This window comes from Plodia interpunctella, chromosome 1 (assembly GCF_027563975.2).
Source record: "Plodia interpunctella isolate USDA-ARS_2022_Savannah chromosome 1, ilPloInte3.2, whole genome shotgun sequence".
NCBI classification, from domain to species: domain Eukaryota; kingdom Metazoa; phylum Arthropoda; class Insecta; order Lepidoptera; family Pyralidae; genus Plodia; species Plodia interpunctella.
Window position 1 is genome coordinate 3,657,437 of NC_071294.1, and position 12,246 is coordinate 3,669,682.

Here is a 12,246-nt window from a genome sequence, read left to right on the forward strand (position 1 = left end):
AAAGACTGAAATCTAATGACATTTCCTTCAGTCACTGAATTTACAGATATTATTTCGACCTATTTGGTTTTAGTAAGAGATAGTTTTAACCAAACTTTATCTAATTTTACAAATAAATAAACTTATTGGGAATTAGTAAATACAATTTATTTAAAAATAATTCAGCATTACAAACAACTTAATCTAATGATGATTTTCAATTATTTCTTCTTTTCCTCCTTCTCTTTCTTCTCTCCCTTCACTTTATCTTCGGTCTTCTTATCATCTTTCTCATCTTTTTTCTCTTTCTTATCTTTAGCATCTTCTTTCTTCCCTTCTTCAGCATCTCTATTTGTGATCTTGTTATTGATAAGATTATGGAGAGCTATAATAGATCTAACAAGAGCAGCGAGGTATACAACAAGTGACTGATCATTTGTCTTTATATAAAGGTTGTCAACAAAGTTGTCATTGGCAATGTCAGGCAAGAGGTTGAAGATGTCTTGCAGCTGATAAATGATCTGGTGATTCATAGGTAGGGATCCCTGGCCAACTTGTAACAAGTAGTCCCGAATTTCACTCAGTTGAGAATGCAGCCCACGAAGCCCAAGTAATTGGTTAGTGATTCTTTGAGAGAGACTCCCAACTGTAGTATCTTTAATGTCTCTCAGGAGATGTTCCACACCAACCTCTTCAGCTTCCTCTGCTCCAATTTCACTAGGTACATGCTCAAATGTCCTTGTTGTAGGGCTGCCATCATCATGGACTTCCTCTACAGCTTGGTAGGCTTCAGTTGGTAACCCAAGATCCTTGGGTTTAGCATCAATGATGACTAAGACTGAGTTAGGACAATACCGCCTGATCAATTCATTTATAGCGACATCATTCTGGTGGAGTTTCGGCCCAGTGTGGTACCAGCCCACAACCTTTTCTCGAGCATTCACCTTCTTAAACATACCATACATGTTTTCAAGGTAATCATGATCCAAAAACCATACAGATTTATCTTTATCGTCTTCATCAAATGGAACTGGAAATAGATAAAAAAATATGTAAAAAGTCTGCATAAACTGCTTAGGGCAAATATTATATCTGAAATGTTTGAATAATGTTCTAATACCTGACTAGAAGATTACAGCTATATTTTTGAACTTGGAAAATACAACAGGTCATGCACGGGATCAAGTGCCAACCAAGGGTTAAGTCAAAAGAGGGCTGAATTTGTTACAGTCAACATAACCAACAACCATTGTTATCAATATTACTGAATAATACTGAATAATATGTCCATACCTGCAAAACTGTTAGAGACATCAAGCACTCCTTTGGCTCTCCAACAACCCAAAAGTACGCCGACCACTCGTTTTTGGTTTCCAATCTTTCCCATTCGGTTAAAGTGATCCACAACACTTAGGAGTACCAAGGGGTGTACCACGACTTTTGTGGTGACAACTTCTTGACTAGGCATTATTGAAGTGTTTTATATATATATGTCGGTAATCTAATTTTCTTTTGGAGAAAATGAAAGAAAAGAATTATTTCGCTAAATCACCACAACAACGAAACCAAATTCGTCAATCAAAATCAAAACTAAAATTTGACAGTCATTGATTTGTCTATGATTCCTAAAAAACAAAACAAAAACTATCTATGATACATTGGTTTAAAAATCCGCAGATTTCGGTTCTTTTGATTTAGTTTATCCATATCATCCATATGGAAAGGCAAAGGGCAAGGCAGAGAGAGATCAATAAAAAGAAAAAATATCATAATCAATATCATGATTTATTCAGAAATGAAAACATCAAAGGCACTTTTTCACGTCAAATGTTTTAGGGTAATTTCTTATCTCTGGTTATATGGTTCCTAAACGTTATATGTATTCATCAATGTCAATGCCAAAGTAAGTGACCACCAAACCAAACCGCATTTTTAGGTTAGAATTGAATTGAAGTAGGTAGGTACATAGATCTTTAGAGTAGGATCTTTAAATTATAAAATTATAAAAAATAAACCGCATTATTTTTATGAGTAATATTTCGTCAATCTTCAGACAATCTGTCAAAATGTCGGCAAGAAAGCTTACCTTTGTTACTGGAAACTCTAAGAAATTAGAAGAGCTTAGGGCTATTTTAGGAACCAGTTTTCCCTTGGAGATTATCAGTCACAAACTTGATCTACCAGAGCTGCAAGGAGAAATTGAAGAAGTATCCATAAAGAAATGTGAAGAGGCTGCACGACGTCTAAAGGGGCCAGTATTAGTGGAAGATACATCTCTCTGTTTTAATGCTTTAAAGGGTCTCCCTGGACCGTACATAAAGTGGTTTTTGGAGAAACTTGAGCCTGAGGGGCTGACAAGGTTGTTAGCTGGATGGGAGGATAAATCTGCCGAGGCCGTATCTACCTTCGCTTATTGTGATGGAAGTAGTAATTGTGAAGATCTAGATGTTTTTATATTTCAAGGTAGAACTGTAGGAGAAATAGTTAAGCCTAGAGGCAGAAGGGACTTTGGCTGGGATTGTGTTTTCCAGCCACAGGGCTATGATAAAACTTATGGAGAGTTACCAAAAGAAGAAAAGAATAAAATATCTCATAGATATAAGGCTTTAGATAAAGTTAGAGCACATTTTATAGAAAAATCTTAATGTATTTTTAAATAATTAAATAAGTAGTTAACAGTATGTTATTATGTTTTTATAGTATAACAACATACCTAATTTGCCCATAAGTTGTCTGGGTAGGTAAGTTTACTTTAATATGTTAGGCATTCACTATTTTACTTCAATAGGGATTCAATTCAAAGGGAGAATAGCAAATAGATGTCCTATTTGCTATTCTCCCTTTGGATGATTTTTAAAAATATAAATTTCACAACCTGTTGTCAAAAATCTTGCTACAAATTCACTAAAAGTTAATAAATTGAAGGAAAAATGTTTACTATTTCTAGACTTACTCAAAAACCAATGTGATTTATAATATAGAGATATAGATAACATAATTCTGTGAGAATGAAACTAATAAAAAAATCTTTAATTATTTTTTAATGCTTATCTATAAACTAATGTTATTTTTTATTCAATAATAAACAAATGCATACAGAACAGTCAAAATTTTTATATTGTGCAATTAAATTATATTCAATATGCAACATACAATTACAAACAAAAATGGAACAATTTTCTGAGAAGTTCTATCACCCTTTGAACTATGTACACCAGGAGCTACATAGGGTTCTAAATTTGAATTGTTATAATTTTTATAATACCAGTCTTTATCATTAATTTGTCTAGGTTTGTTGCTGCCTGTGTTTGTACTCTCCGAAAATCTTGTCTTTCCTTCTCTATTTATGACAGGAGCATAATGATCATGCTCAAAAGGAGCTACATAAGGCATGTTTACTTTTGTTATTGTGCCAGCTCTTTTGTGATTTGTGTTTGTGGAATAATTTCTTTTTGCTATTTCTTCATTACTAGGAACAAGAATAGCAGATAATGCTGTGGGTTGATCATTTTCAATGTGCTTTTTTATTACTGGCTTAGATGTAACTGGTGTAGAAGAGTAAGATTGACTACTTGATTCCATCCATGCTTGAAGAGACATATCATTTGTTGTGTCTGTAGTAATTAATATACCCTCTTTTTCAGTAACTTGAGTTATAGTCAGGTTTGATTCCATTAAATTGTATTTGCTTAAATTAGTTGGATCTATTTTGTGTTCTTCAACATTTTTGGTTCTATTATAAGCTACATGAGTACTGTTGTCATCATCAAGATAAGCTTGTAGTTCATGAATCTCACTCTTGATTTTCTGATGTGTGGTGCTGTTATGAGATTTAGTAGTTGGCGGTTTTGATGACACTGCTGTGACTGTCTCCTCTATACTTCCTTTTTTATTATAATTAGGTCCAGTATGAGTGACGGTCGTTTGAGTAACATTAACAGCAGGATTCAGTATTGGCTTGAAACCTCCAGCTGTTGTAGGAAGTATTGGAGAGAATCCACCAGTTTCAAATTTCGGTGGTTCTTGATTTTGATATTTATTGCTATGTTGAGTAGCTTTATCTGACCAATCCACTTTGCGACCACTGTTCAACAATTTTCCCATATCTATTGCAGGAAGTGGCATCCCAAAGAAAGTAAATCCACTATTAGGTTTTGTGTTCGCTGTTTTTTGTTGGGTCGCGTTCTTCATACCTGCATAAAGTGTCGGCACGCCCTGACTCTCGTGGGATTTATTATTGCTATGCACAGCATTTATATCGTTGTTCAGACCATTAATCAAGGTCTCGTTGTAAGGATAATCAACATACTCGTCATAAAAATAGTCTGATTCTTCTGGTGAAGGTCTGTTGTTGATTTTGTTTATGTGATAATTATTTTTTATTTGTGTCGTATAGTCTTTTATTTTGTCTAATGATGAGAACACCTGAGATGTAGCTAAGTTTGGAAGTAGTGCTTCATTTTCATGAGTCATACATGATCGGAAGTCTTCTTCTTGCACTGCTATGTTCATGCAATCGTTTCGAGAAAATGGCATTGCCTTCACATAAGTTCCGTCTGCGCACTTTGGTCCAACTGTGGTCGACTCAGACAGCCATGCTTTTAACCAAATAATTACGCAGTTGCAGATAAGTGGATTACCTGAAAATAGAAGTAATTAAATGTAGATACTAATGATTCGGCAGGGTGGATGGTAAATAATTTGCCTGATAATATAAACAACCGACCAAGTGTAGAGCTCTGTAATGGATAATAAGTAGAAGGTCTAAATATATTCCATGGAATTGTTGGAAGTTTTATAGTAGAATACAGTTGGTCGTTTATTATTCGTAATGTGAATAAGAGTATACTATAATAGTTTAATTTCGTTATATATGAGTACCTACTAATGCCGTATGGTTCCTTGACTGTAGGACTACGGACCCTAAAATTGTGTTTCTTCAACATTTTAGGCTTAGTGGTTTATTACTGAGGCTGAAATTGACTGTGACAGACGGACGGACAGACAGACGTACGAAGCGTCCTGTTTTTTGATATTTTTTTGTACGGAACCCTAAAAAGTTTAAATATTGGTACTTTCTTACCATCTATATCCAAAATAGCAATATTGTTCCTTAATTTTGCAAAAGTAGGTTCTGTCACGGTACTCAGTTTATTCCGTCGAAGCGAGAGAACTTTGAGTCTCGGCATGAAATCAAATGGTTGACCACTGATGTAGCATATCTGATTGTTGTCAAGATTGAGCTCAACCAACCATTCCATATATTGAAACGAAGCTCTTGTTATTTTAGTTAGTTTATTGAAACTTAGATCTAAAACTTCTAGTGAAGTTAGTTGTCTCAAACCTGAATTATCAATGTTCGTCAATTGATTATTACTCATATTCAAATACTGGACCAACGGTATATTTTCAAATGCTCTGGGTGATATAAACTGCAGTCTGTTGCCTTGAAGTTCGATTATTCTCAACTTCGGTAAATTTGAAAATACATTATCAGGTAAATCTATGATATGATTCCTGCTCAAATACACAGAAACTAAACTTGGAAGATTTGCGATTGCTTTTGGATGAATTATCTCAATTTGGTTTCTATCCAAATCAATAGTTTGAAGATCTCGTAGATCTTGAAAACTTCCAGCGCGTAATTCCACAATTTTGTTATTTGGAAATTTTATCTCTGTCAGTGTATGAATATTATTTATCGTATTACCATCAAAATATTTTATGTGATTAAAACTTGCATCCAAAATTTTAAGTTTCGGTAACATATTCAATGTAAAAGGTAATTCATTCAAACTATTTGATGATATGTTTAAAACCTCCACTTCTAAAGCTCTATTGACCATGTTCGGACTTAAACTTTTTAATCTGTTTTTACTGAAATCTATAGCCGATAAGGCCGCATTTTCTTGTATAGCCATGAAATCAAAATTTTCAATAGTGTTCCCATGTAAGTTGACTTGCTTCAAATAAATCATTTTACTGAAACTTTTAGGATGTACTGATATAATTTGATTGTCGCTTACATCTAATATTTCTAATCTTTCCAAATCACTGAATGTTGAGATGTCGACTTGTCTCAAACCATTGCGTCTCATGTATAGCCTTCTCAAATGGTGTAGACTCTTCATACATCCATGTGGAATCTTTTGAATTCCGTTATTAGAAATATCTAAAGTTCTTAATGCTGGTAAATCTAAATCTGGCGACGGGGCAACAGGCAGACTCGTGATTTGGTTTTTCTGTAAATACAATTGCTCCAAGCCTCTCGGTAATCCAGGAACAAATTCTATTATTCTGTTGGAGCTGGCATCCATTTCATACAAATTTGGTAAATTTCTAAAAGTAGCTGGATGGATGGACACTAATGCATTCCCAGAAACATTCACGTACTCCAATAAAGGCGTCTCTATAAATGTTATAGGATCTATAATCGTCAGCTGATTATTGCTGAAGTTTATACGTCTTAACGCTGGTAGATTGTACAACATTTTCGGTTGTAGGCGTTGAAAGTAATTGTTAGAAAGATCCAAGCCCTTTAAAGCTGGCAAATTCCAAAAGGGTCCTTCATTCATATCGGTTAGCGAATTGTTGCTTAGATGTAATTCCCTGAGTGCTGGCATCGCTACAAACGCATCGGTTTGAATGTATTTAATACTGTTTTTGTTTAAATGCAATCTCTCTAAACTCGGATGACCTCTTAATGCACCTCGTGGTATTTTTTGGAGCAAGTTATCACTCATGTCCAAAAATTTCAGCCTAGGCAGCGCATCAAGCAAAGCACGGAACTCTGATATGTGCATTATTTGATTTCCAATTAGATTCAGTTCTTCTACTCCACTACCTGACTGTTGTAGAAATGATTCTGGATGTATCTGGCTTATCCTGTTATAATTTAAATCTACAACTCTCAGTTTAGGAACTCTATGAAATGCTCCATGATGAATAATATTTATATTGTTGTTTGATAATAAAAGAATTTCTAACATAGGCTGATCTACAAATGCGCCTTCGTTTAATTTGTCTATTGAATTAAAATTCAAATTTAGATTTGATAAAAGTGAGAGATCCCTTGTCGCTCTACCGACCATGGTTGCGTCAGAAATTTGATTATTACTTAGAGACAGTTCAGTAAGTACTGGCAGTAATGATAGGGCTCTCATATGTATTGCGTTGATGCCACAATGAGTTATCTCTAATTTTCTCAGTTTTGGTAAATTGTAAAATGCGTTTTCCATCAGAACACGGAGGTTTTTACTACCTCGTATGAAGAGCCTCTCTAAACTCGGTAGGTTGTCAAATGTATGTTCACCAACAATGGTTAAGCTTTCTGAGTATATATTGATATAGCGCAATTTCGGCATATTCACAAGGGCAGGTATTCTTTTTAAGTTTTGCGACTGAATTGTTATGGCTTGAACATTTTGTAATTTCATCAAGCTTTCTGCCGGGAGGTTCCTTAAGTCATTCTCTACAATAAATATCTCCACCAGATTCATTTCCTGTGTCTCCAACCACGCTGCGGATAATCTTTCTATGCCGTTATGCCTCAGCATAAGTCTAAGAATTTTTACATTTTGGAATATCTTCCCTGGTAGCGATGGGAGATAATTGTTTTCTATTATCAGTTCATCGATAGGTTTCCTGATAAAATCTCCTATCTTCTGAATGCCTTTTAATACTTGAGGCAAATCGCTGTGCGTGCACCTGAAACAGTAGGATTGAATGAGATTAGTTTTGGTTTAGCTTCGTGTTTCTAAACACTATGTAGATAATAAGTAACCAGTCACAATTTCATAAAATAATATTTTTTTACATTATTGCCATCAACGATGATGTGGAGTGTGTAAGTATATATTTCTGTTTTTGCAGCATAGCAACTAGGCACTTAGTTGACGGGCAAAGACTGAGATACATAAATATGCTCACCATATTTGAATATCTTCGTTGCGATTAGTACAAATACAAGGCAATATTAACTCAGGCGAAGGACAAAGAGAAGTTTGTCCGTATGCTCCAGCTAACGTCACGAGTAAGATCCATATGATTTTAGTTCCAACTTTGGAATCCATTCCTCTGTTTCTTCTGAGCTCATTGTAGCATGCTCAAGCAAGAGTAATTCTTTCTTACAATGGTTGCACCTGCGAATAGAGATAATATGTTATTCAAACTAAGTCAATTAATTTATTTTTATGAGACGCCTACGTAGAGTGTACGCCTAGGTATTGAATGCACACGGGCACTAGTGGCGCTACATGTTATAGAGCCGCCACTGTACGTACGTACATACCTATTAACTTAATGTTTACTTATTTAATTTTAAGTACCTGTTGCGGTGTCTTTATCATGAAATTCTTCTAAATTAATTATTAATTTAGTGGGATTGTTTTTGGATTACTTTTTGCCTGTATTTCGAAATGAACGTTGTTAAAGTGTAGAACAATACATTTCCGATTTAAATTTGTAAAGGTGGTTACGTGATTTAAAGCGTTTGGAGGAAACTGACGAAAAGATAATGGTCTAGGGGAAACAATATTGTCGACACTCGATTTTACCATAATCCGGCACCCAAGGACCTCTATTGAAAACAATGACTATGAAACAATGCTCTAGGCATGGTCCGGTGGTTAAGTTGCACTTTCACTTGCCATTGTTCTTATATTGGCGATCTATCTATTCCCCTTACAATATTCTACTTGCATCATTGTTAAAGTTGCGCAATTCTGCCTAATTTGAAGTTTTAGGGCGCGCGATTTGGGTCGTCATTTGACCTTCGAGCTTTGTGAAAAAAGAAAACACATACAGCAGATACCTGATATCTGTATGTTTTTTATAATTGTATCTTTTTGGGGATTAAGATGAACACATTTAAATGAAACAATTAACCATAGATTAGATGTAGAATGAATTTTGTGCCTTTCAGCATATTTGTGTTTGTCAGTTTAAAGCGCGAAAGCGTAACAACAAACTGCTTTCCTATGTTTATTATTAGTTATTTAAATGCTGTTATTAGTGGAGAAAAACTTCCCATTTATCTAAATTTTCATCTTAGTGAAACATATACGTACTTGGATAAACGCCGTTCAGTAAATTACAACAACGGGAACAACAATTGCGGTACAGTTATCACATTTATCTAACTGTCTCGGGTTGTCATCCCGTGACTACTTATATACTCTAATTGATTGTCTTACATGTGTACTATGCAATTCCGTAGTAAATTTCATGATTTCTTGCTGTACCTGCGTCTGTAACGGGTGGGCACATGCTATTACTTATATTGATACCTGAATTTTGGAATGGACTGCCTTACATTTCTGGGTTTTTTTACACTACCCGTGCCCGAAGTTTTGTCATAATTCGTCGTGTAGTTTTTGCATGATGCAAGCGTTTGTTTTCAGCAGTTCTTTTACAAGTTCCTTCGAAGGAACTAGGTTCTACTTTTTGTCATGGTTGTATCTTCAAATTCTCAGGACCTAATCACTGAGAACAAAGGGCAGCAAATATCGATCGTTATATTCCGCATAGGATTTATATACCTAGGTATATATCCAGTTAATGCATTGGTAAGCAATTAGGTAGGTACAAGCAGTGCTGGAACTCTATTGCATTAGATAATCGGATTTGAAGATTTTTGTCAGACATATTTAATGTGATTTATCTATTTGAGGTATTTTATCAGCAAAGCATGTTGGTCTATTTTTAAGGCCATTTCTAAGCACAATTTGATCACAATAAACACAACATCTTTTAACCTAGTGCCCTAAAATTATTCAGTGGTATCACAATTGCTGTTCATCCGAGTGTGGAGGAAAACTCGCTGGATGTCGTTGTGTCATGCTCATGCCATTTGAAAGCTAGAGCAATGCGCCCGCGCATACTTATCTTGTGCATATCGTTATTTACTTGCACGATCACATGTTGAATAGCGTTGCAAATTCCGAAAGAAACAAATTATTTTTTTCGCTGAAAGAAACGATATCTCATTTTTTATCGTTGCATTGAAATACTCAGGAAAAAAAACCTTTGAAATTTTTCGATAGATATCAGAAATTTTAAAAAGAAAACGATCGAAATAATCAAGACTTTAGTACTTTTATAGTTACCGGAGAGCGAAATGAGCGTATGACAACAAAAACATTCTATCCTCGAAAACATAACAAAAATATTATGTGAAAAAAAACAGTTCTTTTCGTTTTATTGATAAAAACATGAAAAATTCCATATAATATATTTTATTTAACTTTCTAATAAAATTTGGAAAAACCAAAGACTGAAAAAAACGGGGAAACCTCCTGTTTTTTTCTACGCAAATTTTGAAGTCGATATTTACTTTTTCAGGAAGTAGGTACCTATCGAGGCTTCTTCCTGGTCGTAGGTGTTAGTACACCTAATTGCTGAACGTGAATTATCGAGCCTGTTTCACCGCTTGCTGATAAAGTATCTGATATTCAAAGATATCGTTATTAATCTTTTTTCGCAAGTGTCGGATAGGGCTAACTGGCAAATACTTCAGGTAGATTTTGCAGAGAATTAGAAATCTGAGTCATAGTTTTTAATTTTAAAGTTTTACATTGACACTGTTATGTAGGCAGTTTTACATTGGACACTTTACATAAATTACTAAATACACTTACATAATGAACGATCTACGTAATAGCTAAAAATTTTGCGTGTATTTAGGTAAAATTATTAGGTAGGTACTACTAGAAGTACCTATACCAACCGAGGTATCAATAGTTCAATACTATTGTTATAAATATGAAAATGTGTTTGGTTGTTTGTCCTTCTATCACTTCAAAACATTGAATTAAGGTGGAACATTGGATTAAGGTGACTTTTGGCTGGAGCTTAGTTTAGAAAAAAAACTATTTGCTCATAGTACTTACTAGCTTATGCCTGCGGCCCCGCCTGCAATAATTTCCAACGGACTTCTTCCGACTTTTCGGGATCATATCTCCACCACCGTACTTACTCTTACTTAACTACTTACATCCATGCAAAATTTCAGGAAGATTGGTTGAGTAGATAGAGCGTGAAAGAGGTAACAAACAAATAATCTTACTTTCGCGTTTACACCTGTTGCAGTTAGGATCTAGTAAGGCTTTTTTTATTCTGAGTTGTGGAGATAGCTGGAGAGTGACGTAGGCTACTTTGTGTCGCGGGCAACAGCTAGTTTGAAGCGAAATATGAATATGTACTCATACAAGACACTTATCCACTTCTTATAAGACATTTTCCTAATAGCTATTGATAAGCACAGATAGTAGACACATTACCTAAATTATATTACTTAAGTACGTTGATTAATATGTGGATACGTAGGTTGATACGTTACATTTCACATTTCTACTTATGTAATTTACACTAAATAAACAATAATTAAGTAATAAAAGTCGGAACACCTAACCTTGCATATTCTTTTACCACTCGGTCCAAAGAGTTTCAAACAAGATAGAACTGCAACTGTTTTGAAGGGTAGTTTCAATGGTTATTTAAGAGAAAAAATTGTCACTGTGAATATCACGACAAGCGTGGCTTATGGCAGCCAAACACGGACTGGGATGCGAAGTCGATTTCGCATGTAAACACCAGACTTTCGGTTCACAGCTCGATGCGCACCAAGTAACATTATCTTTCACCATTGTGGCGCGTGCCGGCTAACGTAACCGCGCAGAAGTCCCTATAGGCATCGTCACCATCACACCAAAACATAAATTAAAATCATTAAGTAAAGAATCTGACAGACACAGGTCTGTCAGATTCTTTACTCCACCTAAACCGTTAGTCAGTAGGTACGTATTTTATGCCTTTTCACCGTTGGACAGGAAACGGTGAAAATGACCTAAATCATATTACTTAGTACGTAGATTAATACGTGGATACGTAGGTTGATGATATTACAATTACAAAGTTCTAATTATGATTATAGTTATATCTTATTATAATTTTGACAGGCCCTAAAACAGATCCCTTAGGTACACCATTTGTATAAAGCAGCCACATACGTAAGCATTTAGTTACCTTTTTTTAAAGAAAAAATGTAATTGGAACTAACCTGTAATACTAAGTCTTACTTATCACAATATCTTGTAAGATACAAATGACAAACTTAGTAGATATTAGATTAGACAGTATGTATTAGTTTAACTTCTGAAAAAAAAAACATATCTACTTATGGTGTATCTACATAAATTGATTATTCTTTGATACCTACATTACAAAATATAGAATGCCTAAGCACCTTATCGTGATTAATCTAGATGT

At 34.7% G+C, this 12,246-nt stretch overlaps 3 protein-coding genes across 4 annotated transcripts; 1 reads left to right on the forward strand and 2 right to left on the reverse strand.

Moving 5' to 3' along the window:
• Window positions 1-122: 122 nt before the first annotated feature.
• Window positions 123-1,594, reverse strand: Rpn8 (Regulatory particle non-ATPase 8). Its single transcript, XM_053764123.1, has 2 exons — window positions 1,273-1,594; window positions 123-1,009 (listed from the first exon to the last, which is right to left on the reverse strand). Exons 1-2 carry the CDS (start codon window positions 1,445-1,447, stop codon window positions 201-203), a joined length of 984 nt encoding a protein of 327 aa, XP_053620098.1. The 5' UTR covers window positions 1,448-1,594; the 3' UTR covers window positions 123-200.
• Window positions 1,595-1,887: 293 nt separating this feature from the next.
• LOC128671541 (uncharacterized protein) lies at window positions 1,888-2,660 on the forward strand. The gene has a single exon (XM_053748080.1). It carries the CDS (start codon window positions 2,007-2,009, stop codon window positions 2,622-2,624), a length of 618 nt encoding a protein of 205 aa, XP_053604055.1. The 5' UTR covers window positions 1,888-2,006; the 3' UTR covers window positions 2,625-2,660.
• A 341-nt stretch (window positions 2,661-3,001) lies between these two features.
• On the reverse strand, window positions 3,002-11,676 carry LOC128671530 (protein artichoke-like). 2 transcript variants are annotated; one of them, XM_053748060.2, is made up of 4 exons: window positions 11,390-11,676; window positions 7,909-8,120; window positions 5,063-7,686; window positions 3,002-4,619 (listed from the first exon to the last, which is right to left on the reverse strand). In XM_053748060.2, the coding sequence occupies exons 2-4, from the start codon at window positions 8,049-8,051 to the stop codon at window positions 3,106-3,108; spliced, it is 4,281 nt and encodes a 1,426-aa protein (XP_053604035.1). In that variant the 5' UTR covers window positions 8,052-8,120; window positions 11,390-11,676; the 3' UTR covers window positions 3,002-3,105. The 2 variants fall into 2 exon arrangements, with proteins under 2 accessions (XP_053604035.1, XP_053604043.1); XM_053748068.2 differs by lacking the exon at window positions 11,390-11,676 and adding an exon at window positions 11,045-11,322.
• Window positions 11,677-12,246: the final 570 nt, after the last annotated feature.

Coding starts and splice junctions, on each gene's coding strand:
- LOC128671541 (XM_053748080.1), top strand. CDS start 2,007: ATGAGTAATATTTCGTCAATCTTCAGACAATCTGTCAAAATGTCGGCA.
- Rpn8 (XM_053764123.1), bottom strand. CDS start 1,447: ATGCCTAGTCAAGAAGTTGTCACCACAAAAGTCGTGGTACACCCCTTG. Junction 1,010..1,272: donor TGTCTCTAACAGTTTTGCAG/GTATGGACATAT, acceptor ATCTATTTCCAG/TTCCATTTGATGAAGACGAT.
- LOC128671530 (XM_053748060.2), bottom strand. CDS start 8,051: ATGGATTCCAAAGTTGGAACTAAAATCATATGGATCTTACTCGTGACG. Junction 7,687..7,908: donor AACGAAGATATTCAAATATG/GTGAGCATATTT, acceptor CTACTGTTTCAG/GTGCACGCACAGCGATTTGC. Junction 4,620..5,062: donor TGCTATTTTGGATATAGATG/GTAAGAAAGTAC, acceptor TTCTATTTTCAG/GTAATCCACTTATCTGCAAC.